General features: G+C 39.5%; 1 protein-coding gene across 2 annotated transcripts in view; it reads right to left on the bottom strand.

Moving 5' to 3' along the window:
- Window positions 1-25,954, bottom strand: part of LOC102782687 (uncharacterized) — a 37,145-nt gene continuing 11,191 nt past the window's right edge. The window contains exons 3-22 of one of the 2 annotated variants that reach the window (XM_087843489.1): window positions 22,520-22,637; window positions 21,841-22,031; window positions 21,647-21,725; window positions 11,568-12,071; window positions 10,124-10,417; window positions 8,931-9,026; window positions 8,494-8,649; window positions 8,305-8,406; window positions 7,724-7,782; window positions 7,371-7,518; window positions 7,169-7,273; window positions 6,544-6,696; window positions 5,870-6,037; window positions 5,571-5,744; window positions 4,116-4,205; window positions 3,934-4,017; window positions 3,458-3,576; window positions 3,237-3,345; window positions 2,569-2,732; window positions 1-2,377 (exon numbers count right to left, since the gene is read on the bottom strand). In XM_087843489.1, the coding sequence (XP_087699615.1) occupies window positions 2,266-2,377; window positions 2,569-2,732; window positions 3,237-3,345; window positions 3,458-3,576; window positions 3,934-4,017; window positions 4,116-4,205; window positions 5,571-5,744; window positions 5,870-6,037; window positions 6,544-6,696; window positions 7,169-7,273; window positions 7,371-7,518; window positions 7,724-7,782; window positions 8,305-8,406; window positions 8,494-8,649; window positions 8,931-9,026; window positions 10,124-10,417; window positions 11,568-12,071; window positions 21,647-21,679 (2,670 nt within the window). In that variant the 5' untranslated portion in view covers window positions 21,680-21,725; window positions 21,841-22,031; window positions 22,520-22,637 and the 3' untranslated portion in view covers window positions 1-2,265. Of the gene's footprint in view, window positions 2,378-2,568; window positions 2,733-3,236; window positions 3,346-3,457; window positions 3,577-3,933; window positions 4,018-4,115; window positions 4,206-5,570; window positions 5,745-5,869; window positions 6,038-6,543; window positions 6,697-7,168; window positions 7,274-7,370; window positions 7,519-7,723; window positions 7,783-8,304; window positions 8,407-8,493; window positions 8,650-8,930; window positions 9,027-10,123; window positions 10,418-11,567; window positions 12,072-21,646; window positions 21,726-21,840; window positions 22,032-22,519; window positions 22,638-25,954 lie in introns of those variants that run through there. The other variant, XM_035913168.2, reaches the window with a different exon arrangement.

The following is a 25,954-nucleotide window of genomic DNA, read 5'->3' as shown; positions in this document are numbered from 1 at the left end:
TTCACAGTGCAGAAGAATTTATTTTATCTTGTAGTAAGAAACTTCTCACCAAAAGAGAAAATGTGGAAAAATAAATACCCAAGAATAGTGGAACCATGTGAAGTATAGTTACAAAAATAAGTCAGCATATTTAGTTTCTTTTTACATTTCTGTAGATACCCTCATTTTCTTTTGCTACGAGGGAAAAAAATCCAGTAGTGTAGTTATTATAGCTGAGATACAGCAACCTAGACAAAACTTGTGATTTAAACTCCTCTTTCCAAACAAGCTAAAAACATAAAAAATGTAAACATAGCAAGGAATTAAAACTGTGTGAATATTAGCTTTTAATATATTTCTAACAGACATCCTTCAAACTACTTTTTGCATATTACCGATATCTAAGAATGACTGTCAAATATGCTTAATATTCCACTCTTGATTTTAATTCAACAATCTAGTTTGCTTATGTCTGAATGCTTAAAAAACAAAACAACTATCCTCCAAATTAAATTATGCAGAATATTAAACTAAAATCAGAATACATACATGAATTAAGATTGCATTCACAAAAGAAAAAAATGCATTACTATAAAATTACAAAGGTAAGTTACGAGATCAGAATGTTGTAATTTTTCAGCGAGTGTGCAAAAGAAACATTGGGTTAAAGTTCTGATTTCCTGTCTCATAACAGAATCTTGACTTTTTATATAAATTAGAAAGTAGTTGAGGTAATCCTAGGAAAAAAGGATTTTCTTTTGTGAATCCAACTCATTTCTGCATACGTAATCTTTGTTCCCTCCTCAATACGACACATTTTTACATGTTTAAAAATGACCAGAGTAAACGCCTCATTCGTTTTGTCCTCTTTTTGAAATAAATCTTAGCCTTGAAACCTATCTCATGTACAGGTACAACATGCAGGAGGCGCAATAGGTCATATCTATACAGCAGCAAACCACCCAAACTACCCAAAACTCAACTCTGAAGTCCTCCTGTATTTTTTTTCTATAAAATAAAAACTTTCCCCACTAAGAAATTATTAAAAAAAGAAAATCTCAAACATAATACACACACACACACATACACACACTTCATATAAATAATTGCTTAATGGGCTTTGATTTGAATTACACAGTTACTTAAAGATCCCCCACATGTACCAGATTTATCTTGCTATTTCTTCTAATATGTCAAAATCCAAATACTGCATGTATGAATGTAGAAAAAACCCTCTTTAGGAAAGAACTGCCATTAAAGAGCCATCAAATAATACAAAAGCTGAGAGATTGGAGAGCTCTGATTCTTTGAATCATTATTTGCGTTCTGGGATCTGAAAAAGTCCTCTTTCCCATCATCACCAGTCTTTAGAACATTTGTGCACCTGGATAATTTAGAACATTTACTGGTTTAAAGCTCATTCTAAAAGACTTGGGTGGAACAACTGGATTCAAAACTACACCTTAATCAAATCCCTATTATGTCAGCACTCTAAACAATAATATTTCCGTAATATGGGTTGATATCAAGCAGCAACCTCAACTGCAGTTCCTTAAATGGCCATTTGGGACTGGCTTTCCCTCAGAAATGAGTTTAAAACTTTTTTTTGCATAACTTGCAACTTGCATAACTTATTAAAATTTAAAGCAAGTTTGTTTAAGGGTGTGACTGCTCTGAATGATAGGTGGGTGATGTCACAGCAGTTACATCTTTTGCAGTATAAGTGTCAACATGTCTCTGCAGCAAACTCCTGTAGGTTTATTTTCTTTGGCAAACAAGCAGATTGTGGCTTTAAGGAGAACAGGGAGGCAGAAAGTCCACCAGGTGATTCTGTCGTTCACTTTAGACGGTTGAATTTCTTCCTGATAAACAGAAGAGGGCGATCAAGTCCACAAGCTTTTTAGGAGACGCTTGAGAAATGGTTTTCACTGGGCCACTCCCAGGTAAGACAAACAACAGTTACTACCCTTTGAATTAACATTTAAAATGTGGGCAGAGAATCACACTTTAGCACACACGGCATGTAAAGGGAAAAAATTGCTTTTCAGCTTTTAGCACAACAGCGCTAACACAGTAAAGTACAGGACTTGTGGTGCATTTACATGCAGGATTGTTTTGTCCTTTCAGATTTTCAGAAATGTAATTTTCCTGATGGTATTAAAGAGTGACTATCCTGTAGACATTTCGTGTTTAAAAACAAACAAACAATAAAGCCTGGAAGGAAAAAGAAATCTTCTCATTTGGTTATACACTGTTCCCGCTGAGGGAATTTAGAGTGAGGGGTTTTTAGACTTTGGTGACATTTGTACTATGTTCCAGTGTCAGATCATCGTCGTCGTCACTGAGGTCCAACCTCAGGTTATCCAGAGTCTGACGGATTGTCATGGTCTCCTTACGCCTGAGGGATACAGATGAAGCTTTATTAGTTTGCCATCAAAATTATGAGAGGGTACGTAAACATATGTAAGGAGGTTAAAAAAACAAAATCTGCAAGGTGAGAAATCATGAAAGAAAATACAAGTGTCAAGTAGCTGTTATGCATTATGAGCTATCAACAGTCCATATGCATGCATGCAGTACAGTTCATACTTGGTCTGCAGGTGTTGGTCAAGCAGCTGCTTCTGTAGGCGGCTGGTTGTTTCCCTCTCCTCAGTCAGCTCTCTCTGGGTGTGCCGGTACTGTGCCTCCTTCCTGCTTGCCTCCTCCTCGGCCTCATTCAGCTGGCGCTTCAGAGAGCGGATCCTCTGGGTCATCTGGAGAACAAATCACAGATTATCAGATCATCTGGTTAGTGTACATCTGGTTAGCATTCGACAGTGATCTTCCAAGTACATTTAGATAATCCTAAAACACTTTTTAAAAAAAATAAAAAAAACCTTTACTTTCTTGCATTACTCTACCGCCCCTGTGTGGAGAACATGTGCAAGATGATAAAATAAGAAGGCAAATATAACTAATAACTTTTTTCTGTACTGTATATAAGTTAAGTTAAGTTATAACTTAAAATACAATATAAGGTTAGTAAAAATAAAGTAGTGGAAGGATGGAAATTACTGCAGATGATGATGATGATGATAATAATAATAATAATAATAATAATCATAATCATAATCATAATCATAATAATCGGTGATTTAAGAATCAGTAGTATTGAAGCTTTGGATATTTCAGCTAACACGCACTTTCCACTTGGGGGTGTCTGAGACAGAAATGCTGTTTTATAGGTTTGTACAAATGTGTGTCTGTTTCTGTATTACCAGGTCTTTCTGTTCAGTAGCTATCCGGTGCTCCTCCTCCATCTGATCACTCAGCTCGTTGATCTTCCTCTCCAGCTTACTGTTGGTGTTTGCCAGAGTTGCTTTGTTCCTGCACAGAAACACACACTTGTAGTGTAGCAGCAAAAAGCCGTTTAACACATGCAGGTACTCCTGCAAAGTCTGCAGGCTGTCCTCGGTCACAGAGAAGATCTTTAACTGACCTCTCCTCAACCCTCAGTGAGTTCTCCAGTTCCTTGACTCTGATCTCCGTCTTAGAGATGACATCCTCCTGTACTCTGTTGCTCCGCAGTTCCTCCACCTCCAGACGAAGCTGACGCAGCTACACAAACACACTTTATTAGTACTCAAAACACAGAAAAAAAGTATCCTTTTATTTACATTGTTTTGTGTATAAAAATGTCTAAATACAAGGAAATCATGGCAGCTATAAGTGTTTCTTTTAGAAATGACACTAATAAGATCTGATTCGTCTTTTTGTCCACAAAGTGATGGCAAGTTTTTGTTTTATCTATGAAATGTTCTGCTTAATTTTCACAAAATGGCAAATGAGAATGGTGCACAGAAAAAGTAAATATATTCTATTCAAATGCATATAATATAATATTGGCTTCTGAATTTAAGGCCCAAACACTTATTACATGCATAAAAAGACTAGAAATAAGCCCACACAGATTACCTGTCTTTCCATTGACACTTTCTCAACTTCCAGCTGCTCGTTCAAATCTTTCTCCTGAATCAGCTTCAGCTGCAGCTGCTCGGTCTGGAGGTCAAAACACAAAAAGAGAGTCAATAACCAATCAAATCAGTTCTATACGAATAGTTTTCAGTTGATACACTTCCTGTTCCCAGCGCATCTACCTGATCGATGGCTCTCTTTTGCTTGGCGGCCCATCTCTGCTCGCTGTCATGCAGCTCCTCCAGATCGCTCTCCAGGTCGATTAGCTTCTCCTGAAAGTTTAAAAATAAGTAAACTTCTGATCTGAATCCCTCTCAAACACCCTGTGAGGTCACTCTTTAAAATGTCTGACACTCGGGTTATTTTTGAAAACGGAACAGATTAAGCATCTTCAGAAATGGTGACGTGACGTATATACAGGATTATGGAATCACTGTAGCATGCTGACTGCTAAACGGGATTTGCATAATTAATACCCCATTAACCCCAAACTCTGATGGTTTGCATGAATGATTAACTCAAGTGGACATCTCTGTTTGACTCATTAGGTCATGCACACAAAGACACTTTGGATGTCACATGATCCAAATATGGTAAAATGTTCAGGAATTTGGTGATAGCAAAATCACAAGAAAGGACTAAAACCAACAATGGATGTAACCTTAACATGTGTGTATAAAAGCCTGACATGCTGTATATAAAACACACATATAGTAGTTTATCTGGAATCAAACAAACCAAATGTGTATTAATCTGCTGCTGAAAATCAGACTTTTCTTCCTGTTGATTATTAACTACAATCACTACGATTAGCAGCTGTTTTTATTGAAGCTTTAAATGTGGGCACCACATGCAAAGTAAGGGTATTAGGGAAAAATATCAAATTTCCCTACACATTTCTTCCTCTTTCAGTGTTGAAAATAAATAATTTTATGTGAAGCAGTTTGACAGCTTGAAAAAAAGTGTGCTGCTGTTGAGCAGGTAATTAGCTTTCTACCCTTGAAATGATGAATGTTTGTTGACTCATTCAGCAAATTAAGGTGAAGGGCAAGACATGATGATTAGATAATGAGTCAATGAGGCTAATGTGGGCTGTCGTCTGGCCCACACAGATAGCTGTCTATGACACGGCCAATCTAAAAGCAGCAACGGCAGGGGGTGACATTCTCTGAATATGAGTTGGGATTTTTTTTTCCAAATCTGAAATTAGACAGAAACCCTCAGCTAGAGTTGTGTAGGCCACATTTCTCTTGCAAGGATTGACAACATCCCGCCAAAGAGCATGTCACAGGCGAACGTTAATAAGGAGGCACAGTAGCGATGCCTAAAAGCTGTCGCCCCAAATTCAAGACAATTTCCCTCCAATGACCAAATGTTTTTGACATCGATGGTAAATCAAAGCTGAAATCAAGATTATTCCTTTATGATGCTGAAGGCTGAATTTTTCAAACTTAAATTTGTGAGCCTAACAATCCATGGCAGCTAGGTGGTCCCTATGGTTTTGCTGAGGTTGTGAATATCATCTTATACAAAAACCTAGAAATGTTTCTGTCTGTTTCTTTGATCACATTCAATAAAGTATCTGGTGTAAAGATGCAGTGTAACCCTCTTGCCTCGCCTCAGACTATTTACTGTACCTGAGCCAGTTTGAGCTGTTTGGCCAGGTCGTCTCTGGTTTGGTTCGTACTGTGCAGCTCCATGGTGAGGTCGTCCACAGTCCTTTCTGCCTGCTTACATTGCAGCTGAAGCCTCTCTCTCAGCTGAATCTCCTCCTCCAGCGAACGCTCTCTATCGAACAGCTTACCAGAGACCTACACACACATACAGAAAACACACAAGTCCTGAGGCTGTGGGTACTCCAAAGGTTTCCACAGCTGTTATTCTCTATTAGGCCACTATGTCTCAAAGTACAGCTGAAGCTTAAACTCAAACATACCTCTCCCTGCAGTTTGGTCACGAGGGTCTGCAGTTTCTGCACTTCCTGCTCCTTCTCCAGCAGGGACTCCTCCAGCTCGTCCAACCTCATCTGGGCATCCTCACGCAGCTTTTGCTGCAGGTTCATCTCTGCATTAGCCTGAGTGGATGCCGCCATGGCCTCACCCAGCTGGAAATGGATATAAACTTATTACAGTTTAATACAGTTTATATTTGTAGTAATAAAAAGAAACACATTCTCACTACAAACATTTCTTAAAGATCTAATTGGTTAACACATTTAAATGTTTTTGCTTTAATTTAAGAGTCCTTTTCCACATGGAGGCACAAGAAAGATTTTACTACTATCATAGTGCTGGAGAAATGAAGAATAATATGCTTTGTACTGCTTTTTTAATTTGATTGAAAAATCTGACGGCAATTTCAAACTCCATTTAAAAAGGAAAAGAAAATTAAAAGCCTTTTCTGCACATACTTTATGTTACTGTAAATGATGCTGCACCAGCGGGTGCAGTTTATGCTTTGGAATTGCTGCTTTGGGTTGTCAGGTTTTTCAGTGATGACAATTTATGTGGTTCTTTTGAGAAAATTTCTAAATTCTGAGGTGATGGCTGCTCATCGCCTCAGTGCAAGGAATGAACCCTGTTTGTCTCCACTTGTCTACTATGTCCGTACCTCTGTCTCCAGCCTGAGGATGGTGTTGCTGAGGTCAGACAGCTTCTTGTCTTTGCTTTCTTTGTCACTCTCCACGTCTTCCAGCTGCCTCTCTGCCAGCCACAACTTCTCAGCCAGAGTCTGAGCGTGTTGCGTCTGCTTGTCCAGATTTTCCTGAAAACAAAAAACATGCATATAGTTCAGCTTCTTTGTAAAAGAGAAAAATGTGTCTCTTACTGGTCTGAATGTGCAGTAACATAGATGATCTAGTCCCTCACTGACAAATAAAACCAAGCTGGATACTGAATAAACTGGATTATCACTGAATGTCATTAAGGATTCTTGGTATTCTGTGTGCTGTGTTATACTAAAGAGTAACACAGGGGTGTACCCCGAGTCCCACCTCCCTGCTCTGTGACCATAGTTAGGGAAAGTGGTTAAAAAAATACAAAGAAATTGTAAATTACATCTTTGGATATCTGGATGAGTGGAAATCACTTTAAAGATATGGTACATAATCCAGTTTTCCTTTGCCTTTTTATCTATCTAGATTATTTTGGTGCGAGTTCCTCCTCAGGTTTTAATGTGATCTTTTTTCTTTTTTTTTTTAAATGTATTTTAGCTCCTTCCATCTAACTTTGCATACCTCAGCATCCTGGATCCGATTTTTGAGCGACTGCTCAAGGAAGTTGAAGGCGTACTCCTGAGTGTTGGCCTCCACCATCACCTCTCTGGCTTGCTTCACCTCAATCTGCGTAGCACAACACAAGTGTCACCCATCCAAGGATTTATACTACTACAAATCACTTCTAAGCATCCTTTTATCTTAAAAAAAAAAAAAATCACACCTCCATCTCTCTGAACCGCTCCCCCACGGACTGATTTTCTCTCTCCATCTCTATCATCTGCTCCCTCAGCCGCTTCAGCTCGTTGTTCAGCTGTGTGTTTGTTCTCAGCAGGTCCTCGTTGTTCACCAGCAGGCCGCGCATCTCAAACCTTCACAGACAGACAGTAAGTACTGTTATGGATTTAGACAAGAACAAATTGAAATGGACTTAATACACTTAAAACAAAAAAAGAAAAGAAAGAAATAACATGTGGCTAAAAGCTTAATTCATTAAAGTCATAAGTACACGGCCCTCGGTTAGCTAACAGTGTGCTGACTTCGAGTACAACTACAAAAAAACAACACATGCCCGACCTGATCTGGTTCCTCTCCTTCTCCATCTCCACACTCTCTGCCTCCAGGAACTGGTTGCGCTGGAAGAGACAACACACCACATCAAAAATCCAGTTTTCTACAAACCGCCAGAAGCTAAATGCTCCTCACACAGTAGATTGTTTTGTGTCCTGTTTGGTGCTCTCTGATTCATTAATCTGATAAATCTGGTGAATCTGGTCCAAATCAGACTCGTGCTGAACAGTATTCAACAGATTTGTGACATCATGAAGAGGGGATTCATGGACTCCCACCTACTCCTCAAACCTTCTGTTTAAGAGGGGCAGCCAATCAGGAAAAAAGCCACTTAAGGGGGAAAGGAAGGGAGGAAAAGTGGCTTGCTTCAAACAGAGGATAAAGGGCTGCACAAAAGGCCCATAACAAGATAAATAAAAGTTAAATGAGCCTAACTGGCACTCTTTGAGAGTTTTTTGGTCAGGTACACATGCTATAAGTCTGCATTTCTCAGACATTTGTTTAATGTTAATTTGTTTTAATTTGAATCTATACTCCTTTTTTTTTTCCCAGGCGACTGAATCCACAAGAAGTGAAACGGGGCTTACTCTCTGTATGGTTTCCAGCTGTTTGGTCAGTTCTGCTATGTAGTCTTTTTTATTGGGTGCTCCCAGAGTGGAAGAGCGCATGCTGTAGTGTGTGGGCACCACCTGTGGCAAGAAAAATGTACAGAAACCCATTACAAAGTGTGGAAGTCAGAGTATGTGCTACACGTGTGTGTTTCAGTAAACACGTACCATGTTGTTGACCTCCGTCCTCCTCCTCAGAGTGTCGTAGGTGGAGAAACGGGGGCGGGGGGAGATGAGGGTCGGCGTCTGTATGCCCACCGGACTCGTGCTGCGACTGTTATAGGTGTACAGGTTCATCTCAGAGGTGGCAGGAGACAGTTTACCCTGAACATGGAGAAAAGAGGGGAGGCGAACAGAGGAGGGTCAGTAGCCTGCTGTGACTCCACATCCTGGTCAAAACATTAATTATGCAGAAACAAATGCAAACTATTTCCTGCAAAAGTTTAAAAGAAACATTTGGTTTATTGGCACTCTTTAAAAGCTTTTTGTCAAGTACACATGCTGTGAATCTGCTGTATTTTAGAAAAGAAATGCAGCTTTAGTACATTTCAAGACACTGTATAAATAAAGTGGTTTCAAAATTAAAGTGGGGTCAACTTACAAACCTTTTCAGACATTCGATAAGGGGGGTTGTAATCCAAAGAGGTGGCTTGAGAGTATGGACTGTTAAACACTCTGGGGGGGCTGTCAACAACACCCATCTGTAAAAAAAAAAAAAAAAAAGTCAAAAATGTAGAGACTTAAAGAAGACAAATAAAGCTCAAGGATCTCAGAGAAAATGTGAATTCAGAAGTGCAGATACAGCCACAATTGCCTTCCTCACATCAACATAAAATGAACAAAGGTGGGCGTGTGCTGTAAAGCAGCTGCGTTTATTAGACGTGTGCAGCAATCCTGTTAAAGTAACAAACGTGAAGACTGAAACAAGTTTTCTATACTGGTATTCACATTCATACCAGTAACAGATGCTACAAAAACATCCATTATTGCTACAGTACCTACAGTACTTTAACAGGATGGTAATGTTCCGGGCTGTAAAATTACAAATCATTGTGTCCTTAATTATTATGCATTCGATAAACAATGGTATCATTTCACATCAAAAAGAGAGGGTTAGCTTTGCATTAAGCCTCTCTTTTTGATATTTTTGCTTTTCGAGTCATACAAACGAGGTGATTAGATTTGATTTGGTGCAGAGAGGACATGCAAGGCTGCTTCCATTGAATTCTGTGATAAACAGAACAGCCTGTGTTAGACCTGTTTTTTGAGATTCATCCAGGACTGGGCACGTGTCAACGGCTGCAAAGGAAAAGATTTATTTTATTAATGCTACATAAAGGATCAAATATTAAAAATGGCAATACTGTGTGAACCTCACTCGCTTAAATGTGCACTTATTTAAATTTAAAACAATTCAGTTTGAAACATTCAATGAGGAATCTTGACATGATCGGAATCTACTAACGGATTATAAAACTAGTTTTCTGTAAGATATTTGGATATAAATAATATGTAATAATGTAAATGTTACCTTTTTGAATTACTTTGGCTCTAAATGACTCAAACACTAAACTTTAAATGTTTTCTAGAAGTGTCTGTGTTTTCATTTTTCTCAGTGAAATGATCATGTCTGCTGTGAACTGGAATTAAGAATCTAGAAGCTGAGTTCTTCCAGGAGAGGGCACTGTTTAATAACTGGTGCTTTTATTCTGGAAGTAAGGCGCCATCTAATTTTTCTAAAAGCGATCTTGAATCATGCACATATAAACAGACAGAACACATGGTCTGAATCACCCACCCTGTCAGACATAGTGTCCCAATCTCGTGAGGCCAAACACTCCAGGGACCCTTTGTAATGGTTGGCCCCAATCCGGGTGCTCTCCCATCGGGACATCCTGGGGCCATTCTCCCCGATTGATCCTCCGCCGCTTCCTGGACCATCTACATCTCTGCCACTGAACCCGTTGGTCTTCAGATCGTTGTTGAGGTACAGCTGATATTTCGGGTTCTGGCTGATTATCGTTGCTTTGGGCATGGAGGGTCCCTCCTCTGATGGGCTGTCCAGCTGCTTGTGTGAATCCAGTTCTGACTCCTGGAGGGACAGAAGGTGAAAAATGAGGAATGAAAAACCTGGATGAATCAGTCGGAGGGGGCGAAATCAGTCAGCATATAAACACGAATGCACCCAGTTAGAAAACATAAAAAACTGATGGATGAAGGATGAATTAACAGAGCATGTGATGATGTTGTCACCAATTGACAGCAGAGAGAAAATAAATATATGGCACGGGAAGGTAAAATGACAGAAGAGATGGCAAAATGTATCATTTTGAAAGACACTATGGCAAACTGATTTGACTTCTGGGAAAAATGTGCATAAATAGAAACAAACTTGGCTCACTGTATTAATTTTATGCAAGTAACACCAAGATACTATCTTTTCTGCTATTTCATCCCGGTTCTAACTGACATTTCTTTAAAGGGAGACTTGTGGTTTTCTGAGCACTAGAGGGCAAAAAGAACACAGTGCTGATATATTATTATAATGTTCCCAAACAGCTTTAGGTTTTGAATCTTTTTTTAAACTCTGCTTTGCCTCCACCAACTAAAGAAAGACTTCACTATGCTCAGCAGCTCATTGTGTGTTCCCTCTGTCTGCTGTTTGGTATCAAAGATGGAGTTTACTGTACTTAACAACATACAGCCTGAAACACAATTCTATCAAATAAATTGTTAATTACTACGTTATTATATGTTGAAATTACTATAAAGAACATACTTGTTTTTTGATTTCTATGGTCGGCGTTGGCTTAAACACTGGCCCAGGGGTTCATTTAGATTTACTGCTATTTACCTGAAAGCTTTCCCATTTCCAAATACACATGATCAAAAGCACCTAGCTAAAAGGTAAATTTGGGCAAAAGTGAAAATATGAATACAAGAGAAGTGCAAGCAAACTGAATGTAAACATTTAATGGGTTTTAATAGGTTTTCATGCACAAAAAAGGAAGACAATTGAAGACAAGGTTTGTTAGATCCGTCAGTGAGTTTTAGGCGATTTTGATTAGTATGCTTAAAACGTTGCTGTTTTCATGCGTTCAAGTTCGTCATGCAGTTTGAGGATGCAGATTTTTTCATGCAAGAAATGCGTTTAAGTAAACCTGCAATGCCATGCAGTCATGCCATCTTCACGCAGTGTAGCTGCAGAGCTTTTTGTTCATGCAAGGACATCGGTCTCTTACCGATCCCATTCCAGAGTCAGCCACTGAGTCTCTACCAGTGTTTGTTTGGCTTCTGGACTCAGCACCGTCCCCTGGTGGAAAATTGATTCTTGATGTTATCTGAGTAGTTCTGGAACCTTTCTGAACTGGTCCAACTCCATTCTGAATGGTTTCCTTGAAGGGTGGAGTCACATTGATGCTGGGAATAGAACTTCCATCTTGACTGGCACTGATTGGTGTGGATGGACTTGACTTTGAAGATTCCAGAGCCTCCATCGAAGCCGACTTTTGGACTCGTTCAGCTCCCATAATAGGGCTCTGTGGAGAACCGGAAGGTGAGACCTGGTGATCCGGACCTGAGAACCTAGTAATCAGGTCTTTGATGCTGCCCGCTCGTTGCACTGAATTGCGAGTCAGGCCTACTGGTCTCTTATAACTGGCTCTCCTGGATTGCTGTGACTCTTCTTTGGTGGTAGTCTGCTGAGGACTAAGTGGTGATTGTACGGAAGATGACTCGGGTGTGTGCTGAAAGAGGTGAACACAATAACAGATCCCTAAAAAAACTGTTACAGAAGTGTCTGAACACCCAGTTGATGGTGGCTTAAATGACTGGCAATATAAATTTAACACAGGTTAGACCATGTAAACCATCACTATTTCAAGCGAGGGGTGTGGCTCTGACTGAGAACAAGAACAAGAACAACTTGTTGCTTGACATCGATAAGGATAAATATAACCTGCTTGGATGATGTTTACTCAATTTATGGGTCCACATTTTACAAAATGAAAATTATGTTGTGTTAAATGGGGCTTGAAGCTACTGACTGTAACTATGAACTCAGTAGGAAAGTGTTTACCAAGGTCATATGTCAGGGGAACAGTAGACTCATTTTGTCATAGACTTGTATATAATCAGATTTATTCCCTTTTGCCCCCTGCCGGTTACTGGAAAGAATGCAGGTTTAAAGCATCATTTTTGAGACTTTAATGCTATGTTCATATAAGCAGCTGTAACAAAGTGTCTAGAAAGTTACAAGAAGTAGGAGAAAAACCCTCCAAAGAATGGTTAGCATCAAATACATACCATCACTTTAAGTTTATTTTTAAAGCATTATTTTAATAATGTGTTTTTCTCTCTCTGGCCCATGTCTTTACAGTGCATCGATGTTGTTGACTGATGAAATGCATACATAATGACATGAATCCCAGCATGTGTGAACGTATGTTTGTGTGTCATTGTGTGTGTGTGTGTGTGTGGGAAAGTGTGTTCCTATCCTGACATAAATCCCACTTGAGAAACTGAAACATCTGCTCGCTCATCTGAACAACAACAACAAAAAAAACCCCTACCCTACACCCCCACCTCATATCACAACATCTGACTTTCTCACACAGAAATGTAACGGTAGATAGGAAAATAAACAAAGGGACAGCAACAGGGACTTAAATTCAAAAATCTGCTCAGCTCTTGCTTTTAAAAAAAAGGAGAAGAAGAACAGAAAATGTCAGGATTTTTCCTTTTATGCCAAAAAGCCACTTGAATAAATCCAACTTTAATTAACAATCATAACAAGAAGGATGGTGCCACTTAGAGAAATGAAGTGGCAAGCATCCAGGGGTTTAACTTTCAAGGTTCAAGGGTCCAAAGCACCGAGTGGCCTTAATCCAGGGACTCGCCTGCCCGCCTCCCCCGAGGACTGTGAGCGGAAGCTGGGGTGGGAGAGAAGCCCTGGCCTGAGAAGGAGGGAGGGTGGATGGGTGTCTGTCTAGGGTTTAGGATCACTGCTAATCACTGTGGTATTAAAATGTTTACAGGCCGTGGAGGGATTAGCTCTGAGCTGATGATTTTTAATGTTATTATTTTTGCCCTGTGAGGTGAGCGTGCTCAGTGTGGACTTGCGGTGTGAGAAGACAGTGAATGCAGTGAATGTGAGAACATGTATGCATTGCTGTGCTCGTGTCTTTATGTCCTGTACATAACATTACTATGGTGATGGCAATAATCCAGAGCTTGACAACTTTTTATGAGCCCAATTGAGGGCATCACAAGACACGTCTGTTCAATAAATACATTTGAATTACATTTTTAGATATACTCATAATTTACTTTCATGCTGCATATTAATTTTAAATGTTTATAACTGTTGGGGTCATTTTGCTAAGAATATATAGTGAGTTAAGAAAGTATTTGAATAGAATTTCAGCATAAAATATAAAACACAACAGAAGAAATCCCAAACATGTGCGTGAACTGCAACTTAAAGTAGACCTTGTAATGCAAGTTCCAGTTTCACAGCTTTGGTTCACAGTTCATAATATTCTTTATCTCATACTGAGCTTTGATCAAGACCCTCAGTTCATCTGCTGTCTGAAACAAGCTGTTTTATTTGCAGTAGAAAAAAAGGCTATTATATTTATTGCACATTGTGCGGAATACGTCTGTATATTTTTGGCAGATACTGAACAAATTTTAGGCATCAAAGGTTGTTTCCCAGGGGCATCAACCCATACGAGTGCTTAATGAGCTGGTCCCTCACAAAGGCACAATGCAGTGCTTTTACTTTAGATTACCCAACCAAATCTATTTGGTTCATTTCAATATGGAAAACCATGAAGCTGCACACACGTCCAGCTGTCCCTGGCGCACTCTTTACCAGTGGCCAGGTTTTCAGTCAGTTGTAACAATGGGGAAAAAAAAAAAAATTATTGCAGCTGAACCTGAGGTTTATTTGAGTCATAAATTTTTGTGATAAGCTGGCACCTACATGTAAAACCTACAGTATGTAAAATCAACACGGGAACTGGAAGCTGAATTGTGCTCATGTTAGAAGACAGAGGAAAAACAAAGACCGGCAGACAGAGCTTCATTCAGGAAAACCACAAATTCCCTAAAGTCCCGGACACACACACACACACGGGTCTTCCATTCCCTGTGGCCTCACTACAGTACAGACATATGGCGCAGAGCTGTGCACTATCTGACCCAGATATAAGGCAGCAATGCACTCTGGGAAATACAGTGAATACCTTGCCGATGAGGCTTGATGTAGCAGAAGTGATCGGCGCTTTTCTCCAGAATTCAAAGTTCAGCGGACACAGGAGCTTTTCTGCTCAAGTGTATCATCAAAAAGCAGGTGCTGTGCTTTTGTGACAACGAGAGACCCTGATTACAGTAGGAGGGCTTTTGTAGTTTATTTTCAGTAAGTGGATGACTTTGAATGGATAAACAGTTTCATTTATGTAGCACCAAATCACAATAGTAGTGCCATTAAGGTGCTTTACATTGTAAGGTAAAGACTGTACAATAATATAGAGAAAACCCCAGCAATCAAACAGACCCTATGAGCGAGCACTTGGCGAGAGTGGGAAGGAAAAATCCCTTTTAACAGGAAGAAACCTCTTGTAAAACCAGGCTCAGGGAGGAGCAGCCATCTGTCGATGGCTTATAATAAATGGGTTCAGGCTATAACTGAATGGGTTCAAGTCCTCAAACCTACACTGATCAGCCACAACATTAAAACCACTGATCATCTCAATTCAGTGATTTTTTGTTTTGTTTTGTTTTGGGGTTTTTTCTTTTTTTTTGGGGGGGCGGGGGGGGGGGGGGGGGGGTCCTAATATTGATCCGGATGTTTCTTTGGGATGTATCACCCAGACACTGCTGCAGACTAATAACTTCTTCTCCAGCAGGGCAATTCTCACACTGCAGGAAACACATGTGAACAGCTCTACAAAGAGCCCAAGGTGACGACCTGGGCTCCAAACTCATCAGATCCCGCTCCACTCATGGAGGGTACAATACAATCCACAGAGATCCTAAGCATCCACTGGACTATTAGACACCACAGGGCACCTAAACGAGTCCTGTGTCTCTGCTCTGAAAGCATCACTTCTAGTTTGAAACATGCACTTTCAGTTAAATTTATTTTGGAAGCGAAGCTGAAACTACATGAGAAATTTCTCTGGGATCAATGTCTTAGACTGGAAACACAAAGGCAGGACATTATATAACAAGTGCTCCTCTGGCCTATTACATAATCTACTGTCTAAACTTGTGGGGTGGAATCCTTTAACTTTTTCCAAGGTGTTATAAGAAGAACAATCTAATCTGGGGCTGGAAATGTTTGTGAGAGTCTACATGGATTTGTGTGATAGACAGGCCTGTTTGCTCAGAGATCACACAGAGATTCAGCTTGTGGCCATCTGCACGCCAGACAATAGAACATACAACAACTATTCAAGTTAGAAACAATAAATTTGATCAACTGTAAGGACCAAACCTGCTTCATCCTTTAAGCCTAGAGCATTTCAAACACTTCATTATTTCTGCCGGCGCCTGACAGCTTCGAGGACGAGGACGGAGATGAAGATCAACAGTGACATCGAAAACTGGGGCAAAACAAGTGGTTTGGATGAAAAGAGAGAACACTTTAAAGCTTCTCTTCTACTTTGTGTTTGTGGTGCTTTTCTACCTTCTTCCATTTTCTTTACTGGATTCTTTTGCCCTTTTTAAGTTGTGTTTTTACCCTTTTTTGTTTGGCTTTTCCTTTTTGATTTCAGTGTTGTTTTCTAACAGCTTTATAATGCATTTTAGTTTCTTTGGGTTCTTTAAACAATATTCTATATTTTCATGGTTCTAGGCTCCATATTTTGAGTTGAATTCTTTGGATTGTCTTCTGTTTTCGTTTGATCTTTTAAGGCTTCGTTTGGTTGTTTTCTAGGGTTTTAGATTTTTAAGGTTGTTTGCTAATTTTTGTAGTTTTATTCAGGTTTTTTTGTTTTTTAAGTTGGTCACTTTTGCTCTTTAGCTTCTTGTGGTCATCCCAAGCCTGGGTTACTGCTGATCCTGGGTTTTGATTGTTTCCCAGCATTTTGTGGATGTTGTGTAGCATTTTTTAGGTTGTTGGGTTTTGATTTCTTCAGGTTGTTTTGTAGTTTAAATAGTTTTCTAATTTTCTAACTGGTATTGGTAGTTTCTTTTTCTAAGTAAAGCAGAATATCATCTCTAGTTTCTGCTCTAACGCGTCTTCTCTTCTTCTTATTACAAATCTGCTTCATTTTTATGTAATACAGTTTTTTTGAGTGGCTTTGCTGGTTTTCTAACGTCTTTTACATTTTTGGCTTACAGTATATTGATTGTTTCATCTTTTTTGGTTGATTTTTTTAATGTAAGTACTTTTCTTTGTTCTTTTATGGGTTATATCTTAATATGAAATTTTTCACTGTATATAATTCCACTTCTCACCTTTTTCAGCACAAATGTGACTTTTACCCTCAGTGTTTGTCAAGGCTCATAACTTTCCTCAATCCCCTCCACTTTCTCCAAAGCAAGTTAAGAATACAGAGTAAAAACAAGAACGTTAGAAGAAATAAGATAAATAAATAAATAAATAACCAATTAGTGGCTGCAGTGCTGTGTTGAACATGTACGTGTCTCGCAGAGAGCAAAACGTCAAGCTACGTTTGGCCCGAGGCAATCTGCTTAGCAATATGTTCCTCTGTTGTTGTTGTTGTTGTTGTTGTTGTTGTTGTCGTCCCCCCCCACACACACACACACACTCCTCCCATCTCCATGGCTGCAAATAAAAGAGATTAATCAACCAACCCGTCGCCCTGTCCTCAAGGCCTGCCTGTTTTTGCACTTTGTTTAGCCGACAATTATCCTTTCAACAGCAAGATTTGCTACAAACCAGGCTGGAATCTGGTTGAACTAATCCTGGATGTCTCTTTCTTTAATGTGGGAATAGCAAACAGGAGCTCAGACATATGATCGCCGGATTTATTTACATGTTTTGAAATTGTATTATTTAGCTGAATTCTACACTGTAGGGAAAATGTACTAAAAGCCAGCATGGAGGTAAAATGCGGAATAGATTTCAGTGAGTAGACTTCCAAATAATGTTTGCATGGACTAAAAGTTATAATATAATGGAACCAAGGTATAGTATTGTATAGCAAATACAATCATTTCACCCTAGATTGAACTTCACAACATATGTTTCCACAACATTTTCCCACGAGGTTAAACTGCTGCAGAGCTTTTATCTGTTTCACACCCCAGATGCCCTCGACCGATGACTAATTGCACCTGTGTCCAGTTTTTACAGACTTTTTATTATTTATTTTGTAGTTTGTGTGTTTTTTATAATCACTCAGAGGGGTTTTCTCTCTTTGAGTGCAGTTTGATGGAAGGGGGACACCTTCGGCTCCATCCAGCTGCTCCACAAACAAATCGTGTCTGAGCAGTCTGACAGGACTTGGACTATAATTTATACACATTAATGCTTTTAGCATCTGTCTTTGTGGGGACTTTTAAAAGCTGAAACCTCCTTTATATCTGCACCTGCAGCTTTATGTGACACAACTACTGGTATCTCATATAGCAGAAAAAATACACACATGCACACAGTGATTCCCACAGTGAAAAGTGGTCTAATACAAAAATTCCAGATGGATCACTGTATCTATAAAACCTTATTTATGCTAAATCTATTAGATTTATATCTAATCAAAATTATGTGTGATTATTCAAATCCATTTTCTGACAGATTAACTACAGCTAATCTGATAAAAAGGTTCTCGGGTCACCGTGGCTCGCCTACATTAGCGGGGCTGAAGACGCCAGCCGTTTCAATCCCCACTGCCCTGCCGGTCCACTGAGACCTCCAGCACAAAACAGAAACTGCAGAGTCGTTCACTTCCCACTGTATTAGCAAATTATTTTGGGCATCAGGGTTAAAAAATAAATAAATAAATAAATAAATAAATAAATAAATAAAATGCCACAAGCCAAATTCTGTGACATCTGTCAGCTGTAAAGATCAGTGTTACAACAAGCTGACCTATTTCCTTTTAAAGCCACATTACTAGGGACTTCAGCTGTCAGAAACCAAACTCAGTCAGAAGGTGACAGGAGCATATTTCTGTTAAACTGCAGATCACAATTTGGCACAAATAACCATAGTTTCATAAAGCGGAAGGAATGGAGCCTCTCTAACCAACCAGAATGAGAAATGACTGTAGAGTCCCAATTATAAAGTTTAAAGTGTTTTAATTAGCAAATGAGCAGCTTTGAAAATGAAAACTAGCTAAAGGAGTTGGGATGAACTCGGGACAGACTGCAATAAGCAAAGTTCAATCATTAACACCAAGAGTGCACAAATAAGTGAAGGGCCATGTGTTTTTTCTAATTCATGCTACAATACCGCATCGATTGGTTGATCGAACTGCTAAATATGAGCTACATTTAAATTTAAAATCAATGGAGGAAGCAGTGTAGAGCTGTGTATTAGCATTAATACTAATGATATTAGTATGGGCCTAATGTGAGGCGCAAGATTTCAAAAAGATCCCACCAGGTTACCTCTTAGGTGAGGTGTTTCGGGAATATCTTTCAAGCCCGGACAGATCCAGGACACCTCAAAATACGGCTTAGAAAAGCTTCAATGTCACCCAGAAGCGAGGTCTGGTCTCTGTCCAGTGAACCAGAATAAGTTGCAGAAAATGGATGCATAGGTTTGAAACTGAACTACCAAGTTTCCAGTCCATTCTAACTCCTGAAAAACCCAAACATTGCTGTTTTGCTAAATGTGCCCCGTGTTCTTTGGGATGATTTTAGAAATGCCAGTCCATCACATGCAGATGCTTCTTCACATTTAAATACACTGGGCACTGTTTAGCATCATCTTTCAACAAGTAGGTTTACTGTAAATTGTGAATTGCTGCTTTCCTAAAGCTAACCAATGAGCGAAAGCAAAAGTAAAGCCAGACAAAGAGAGTCCCCTGGCTAACAAAACAGTCATTCTGTCTCCCCACAGACCTCCTCCTGCTGCACCATGACACCAATGCCCACAGACACCTTGTGAAAAAGGCAACACTCAATACTCTGGTGGCCTAAGCTCTGAACTAAAATACTTCTTTTTCCAACTCTAAAGAAGTTTAATTAAAAAAAGAAAATCGTCTTTGCAGTTTGGAAGGTGACAAGTGATGGTATCCTGCTGCCTGGGTGTTTAAAAAAAAACATGGGTGTCAAAAAATGCAAATATAAACAATAATTAAATCTAATTTGCAGTAAATGTAAACCTGCTTTAAAGTGTCAGCAAGTGTTGCTTAACCCCCAGGTTTTAACGCATTATTTGCAGCTAGTGTGTAAACATAAACTTTTTCTTGAACCATTTCTTCTTGATCACTAAAGTGTCACCTAGCAGACCCTAGTGGATCATATACTTATTCTTAGGTGACAGACTGATTTCTGGTTCCTTTTTATTTCCTGCAATGCACCTGTCCTTGAGACTTGTGCTACAGCACAGAATAATAACATACTGATGTTTGAAAAAAATAGAATGTTTGTATTTCTTCAGTGAAATCTGTACAGACTGCAGACAATGAGCGTGATTCATGTTGTATTTCTGTGCGGGAGTAGCAGCATGTTGGCAGCCGGCCTGTCTCCAGTTTGTGTTTAAGCTTCATGAGTTAAACTGTGGTGACACTTTGACAGGTTTCCTGTTATAATAAGACTCCAAACCAGGTTTCTTCCCTCATCGTTTCCTGTCACAACTGTGTCAGTTTATTATGGCTTGTTTTTTAGGGAAAGATGCTAACAGTGTGTGTGTGTGTGTGTGTGTGTGTGTGTGTGTGTGTGTGTGTGTGTGTGTGTGTGTGTGTGTGTGTGGGTGACAGACAGAGCCAGATGAGCAGGCAGATGTTTCCTCTGTCTCTACTCTGTCTGAGAAAGACTGACAACAGCTGGACCAGTGCCAGACACACACACACACACACACACACACACACACACACACACACAATAACCGAGACACTGTGATGCCGTTCTACCTGCACCAGGCTGTATCTCTTTGTGTGTTTTTCTGTTTAAATTTTTTGTTCATTGCACTATTAGCCTTTATCAACACACCCATTTCAACTACAAGTGATGGATGATTTTTACATTATAATGCTAGAAAAGTATTATAATAAACTACCTAAGGTGAGAAACAGAATTTTTAATGATACCAGAATACAGAATACTGAATTTTCAGTCATCAAAGACTATTTAAATAAAACAATTTGAGCTTTTTCTCCCAGGTGTAGCACACAATGTGAGACTTCACGCATCAACCTTCTTTTAGGAATGATAAGTTCTTGTGTAAAATAATTCAGAATAAAACATAAAATTTACCATAATGCACGTCTACATATTTGTTTCTTTGTCCACCAACTCCTCCCATACAATCAGCAACTGAGCAACCAAACTTGGTACACAGGTACATCTTAGGCCCCTGAAGGTTCTTATCTATAGATATTATGACCTTGTCGTGTTGCCTAGCAACCAGATACCAACTGGCAAAAATAACCCATTTATGCACCTATACACCTTATAAAACCATTATGTCATGCTTATAGTGTCAACATTACACTATACCATTCTGACACATCAACTTATCGTGGCTATTAAAACTTACATAATACTAATAACTGTCTAAATGTACTTGAAGCAATAGGATTTAAAGTCACGTAAATTAATCCAGGCTAAAAATCACCTTTTTTTCCCCTGAATGCCATTGCGTTGGTTTTTGTCGGTGTGTAAATAATTAAGTAAAAAAAATAAATGTTAAAAAAAATCAAATCAGGATTGTAATAAAACTGTTACAGTTGTGTTTAAATCTGTGACCAGAAGCCTAGAAAGTGAATCATATTTGGACACTTTGAGCCACAATGTGTGAAATAACTGCTGGCAATGTGAACTGGGTAGGAACTGTGATTCCCTGTGATTTCAGACTACCAATAAGTGTGAAGAATACCATTTATTGACATATGACCTGTTAGTAAATACATCAGAGGGTCACCAAGACAACCCGAGCCTGAAATGTACGTAAACCATGAGCTGGTGTGCACAAAGAAAATGGAATTTGAGTATTTTGTGGGTCTCCCAAAAACCACCTCAGACCTTCTTTAAAAACTTCCCTGTCCCCAGTGAGCCTAAAAAACCACTAACTAACAAAATGTAAATAATAAGACTCTAAAAACACCCTACAGAGAAGAGTCAGAGCTGATAACAGCGTTGTGGATGCTGTGAGGGAAGTTTAAATGCTAGTTAACCATACCATGTTGTTTTCTGTCTCGTTCTTTCCCTGCATGCTGGTTTCGCTCTGCCTGTTGGTAAAGGTTTCCTCTCTGTCTGCCCTGCAAGAGAAAAAAAAAGGTGAATCTTAAAAGATATTAATGTAAGAAAACCACCTGATCTTTACTACTTTGTCAGGTACGTACACTAAATAATCATTTCTGTGTTGCTGGGTACCTGTGGGGTTTTCCGAGTATTTTCTGTGTGAAATGGGTCAGTTTCACTATCTCTTCCTGGTACCTTTGCAAGTCTTGGGTCAGTAATTTATGGAGCGTGCTCAGTGCCTCCTCCTGGAACACCAGCCTCTCAGACTGGACCAAATGCTCAGTGATCGTGGCCTGAAGCTCCCGACAAGCAGACAACTGAAGCTACGATGCAAAGGAATGGAAAATGTTTTTAACATAAGGCTCAGGAGGAGCAGCTCTGAGTAAAGACAGTGAGATTTATGACTTATTTGCTTCAATATTCGGATTCCTCAACACTGGCACAGTTTGTTGGTTTTATCTCTGGCCTTGTGTGTGTTAACTTCTGAGCCACTTTCATCATCAGTCTTGTTTCAAAACGCTGCATGCCCGAACACAGACGCTGATTCATGACCTCGGGATCGGCACCATCTAAGAGAGGATCCCACCCACTTCTCGTGTTTGCAATGTTCAGTTAGTCAGAAGAAAGTTGGCTTAAAGGGAGAGGAAAGAGCTAAATTTGCTTGTTTCAGACAGTGGAGATGAAGTTTAAAAAGTATTATTTTAACCTGTGATTCATGCAAAGCTACTCTAGTACAGCCCAAGAATAACACAGTGGAGCTGGAAAACAATCAGACCTCTACAAGACACGGACTCCTGCTGTGCTCACTTACTGTGGATGTCTGAAGGCAGGAGTTTCTCTTCAGCTCTTGTTCCGCCTGTTTCTTCCTCTTCTGAAGATCAGACAGCTCAGTGGTCAGCAGCTGCTGGCGGCCTTCAATCTGAAAGAGTCTGACGACACAAACAGAAAAATTTAGTTTGCAAATTGAATGTCAAACTCCCGTCTGATCTGGAAAAACTAGAACTCAAACTGTGGCAGATAGCATATATTGTGATTTCTCATAATAACATTTTCACTATGAATTACTTAAAAAAATAGCACAGTAACATGCTGATTTTTACTAAAGGGACACTGGCAGAAATACGAGCTATATGCATACATTTGGACAAAATCTGGTTCAATAACATAGACAAACGGGAAGACGTGGACAGAAATGAAGCTAACATGCTTAGAAGAAAATGCACAAACAATGAACAAACTTCAATGCAAAACTAGTAAAAACATGGATGAGAGTCAGATATTTCTGGGGAGGAAAGCATGCAATAGAAGCTTAAGCTCTGCTGTTCTTTGTTCCTGAGCTGCTTCTGAACTCAGTGAGAAGGACGAGGCAGTGCAAACTTTAATCCTCTCTGTTTGTTTTATAGCAGCTGAGAGATTTGCCTGAGAAAACACGGCCGACAGGTACAGCATCACAGCTCAAGAACTTTAAATGACTGAATAACTTGTGATACTTTAAACACTCAACCCTCCAGTCCTGTGCTTTTCTCTTTTCACTATTTTCCTCAAAACACTCCACATAATAAAGCCTTGACAGCTATTTTGTAACCACATCAAGTGTTGCTGACTAACCTGTGGGGTCCCATTTAACTTGAAACTGTCCCTCCCTTGAACAAACACAGCGTTTTCCTAGTTACACACAGAGCTGAACAGCTGATGCAGATTTAGTGATTGTTGCTCCCGGTTTAAGTCAACATACTCAAAAACCACACTCTGACTCACAATAACATGGACTGTAGGTGCTGTTGTCTCTTGCACAGCTACATTCTGATATTAACTACTGTTATCTGTTATGAGCTGGTACAGTCACAGCAGCAGAATTTGATTAGAAAAAGCAAAAAGATAGTGGTAGTAGTGCCTATGGCTACTTACTTAGCCCCGAGTACAAACAGGGGAAATAATAAAGGCCCTATATAGCTACATAATAAGATGCACTGCCTCTTCAAGGTACTGTACATGCACTGTCATTAAGCATACGTCCACTGGGAGGCACTAAACCTCTGCACGAGTGTCAGAAGAGCAGGTGATGAGAGGCCGAGAAGTGTTTTGTTTGCAAGGACGAAGAGGAGGCTCATCTGAGAAGCCTTTGATGAACTAACTGAAGAATCGACATGTAGAGAAAGACAAATTAGCAGGAACGATACAAACAACCAAAACAAAAAACACAAAGGCACTCTGGGAAATATATTAACATTGTGTTAATGAGGTTTTCAAGAGGGCCCACTGACTCGGCTGTGTGTCATGAGAGCTGTTGTGAGACGGACAGAAAGTGGAGGTAAAGCTCAAAGAGGACTACAATCTTTGATTTACATTCACTTCGAGCGGCTGGAAGAAAGAGAAAGGATATTGTTTGGAAGTTGTGCAAATGTCTCAGTTTAAGAGAGAAAAACCTAAACTGCAGCCCATAAAGTGAGGAGAGCTCTGTTATACCAATATTTGAATATTTCTGTCCTGGTGGAAAATGACGAGGCCTCCACAGTCACATAAGCTCAACCCAGCTGAACAATTTTTTGGGGATTTTGGAGCAACGTCTTAAGACAGAGCTCTCCTCCACCATCATCAGACCATCATGTGATCCTCATGTTTCAAAGACATTTATGCTGGATTATGTCATCTACTTTAAAGCAGGAAACTTTATTAAGAAACTTCATGCTCTAAAATATATATGAATATAGTGGTTTTCAAAAATTAACAACATATATATAGCAAAGTCTTAACAGATCAGAACCAAGGTCTTCAAGTGCTCCAACAACCATGAAGTATGTACATTAAGCGAGGTGGTATCAGGTTACACAGTCATATGTCAAGTTTTGTTTTCCTGTGGTTTTTAAACTTGTTCTCTTTTACCCATATAACACAGCTGAGGCAATATAAATAAAGATTCCAGATGCAATACTTGGCTTTGGTGGACAAACCTTTAGTCGAGTATTCTGAATTTTGTTAGATTTTTCTAAAGGTGCCTGGACATCGGAGAGATGAAGACAGATTGCATTTGCTAGCATTTGTTTTTGTGGGGTTTTTTGGGATCGGAGTGAATTTCACATGAGCCTCATGTTTCTCCCATTTTCTCTGTGTAACTTTTTTTAAAAGTTAAGAACCAACAACAGTTTAGTGTGATTTCGGCTGAAATCAGAGACAGCGGTATCACTGCAAACTGTGCGGTGTAGCTCTGCCCTGCTGGACTGTGGATGAAGTTCCAATTTTTTTTTTCCAACTTCTTCAGAAATCTACATTTTTCAGTTCATTGTTTAGAAGAAATTAACATTGTGAGGGAATAAAAATTCTGAAGTTTATGCAAATTAACTCATCAGTCACCTGTCAATCAAACCTGATCTTAACCAATCAAAAGACTTCATTAAAACACTGCGATGAGGAACATCACCCATCCCGGTGAAAAGACATTAATTACCAATGAGCCTGTGTGTGAGTGTGTGTGTATGTGAGAGAGAGAGAGAGAGAGAGAGAGAGAGAGAGAGAGAGAGAGAGAGAGAGAGAGAGAGAGAGAGAGAGAGAGAGAGAGAGCGAGAGCGAGAGAGAGCGAGAGAGAGCGAGAGAGAGAGAGAACGCACATTCACGTGAACATGTAAACAGACGCACATCTCACCACATGGTAACAATGTGTCAAATCCTGCTTTCTGTGAAACACACACACACACACACACACACACACGCACACAGCCAGCTGTCAGTGTGCTCTGATTAGGGGCTTATGTACAGAAAAGCGTGAATAGGGTTCCATAATTATGTGAATGTATGTGACAAACACATTTTACTCCATAATTGCAGGTGAAAAACGTGTGGGTGTCATTTTATTTATTTTAAAAAAAAAATTATATTAATGTATCTCACTGCTTGCAGCTTGTCACATATATAATTTTCCTTGCATCTGGTTTACACAGAATCTATACACTGTGGCGTATAGAATTTATTCTCAGGTATAAAATCTGTTCCAGAACACATTTCCATCATGGACAAAGGTGACGCTATACAGCTTTATGTAAATGATCATGCATGTTAATGCCAAGCTCCACTTTTACTCCAATCTCTGCTGAAATCATACATTTAGAGCCGAAACTAAAGCTGTTTGCAGGTGCATTCACAAGTTACAGATTCAACACTCTGACTATGTCATTGGATCGCCAGATAATTAGCCACAGCAAAAGTTCTCATAACAGATTTGAAGAGCAGCTAAGACCGTCATTATCACCAC

Source organism: Neolamprologus brichardi, chromosome 7 (genome assembly GCF_056152115.1).
Source record: "Neolamprologus brichardi isolate AB-2024 chromosome 7, ASM5615211v1, whole genome shotgun sequence".
Lineage (NCBI taxonomy): Eukaryota > Metazoa > Chordata > Actinopteri > Cichliformes > Cichlidae > Neolamprologus > Neolamprologus brichardi.
The sequence above is the reverse complement of the archived record's forward strand: the minus strand, read 5'-3'. Positions and strand labels throughout refer to the sequence as shown.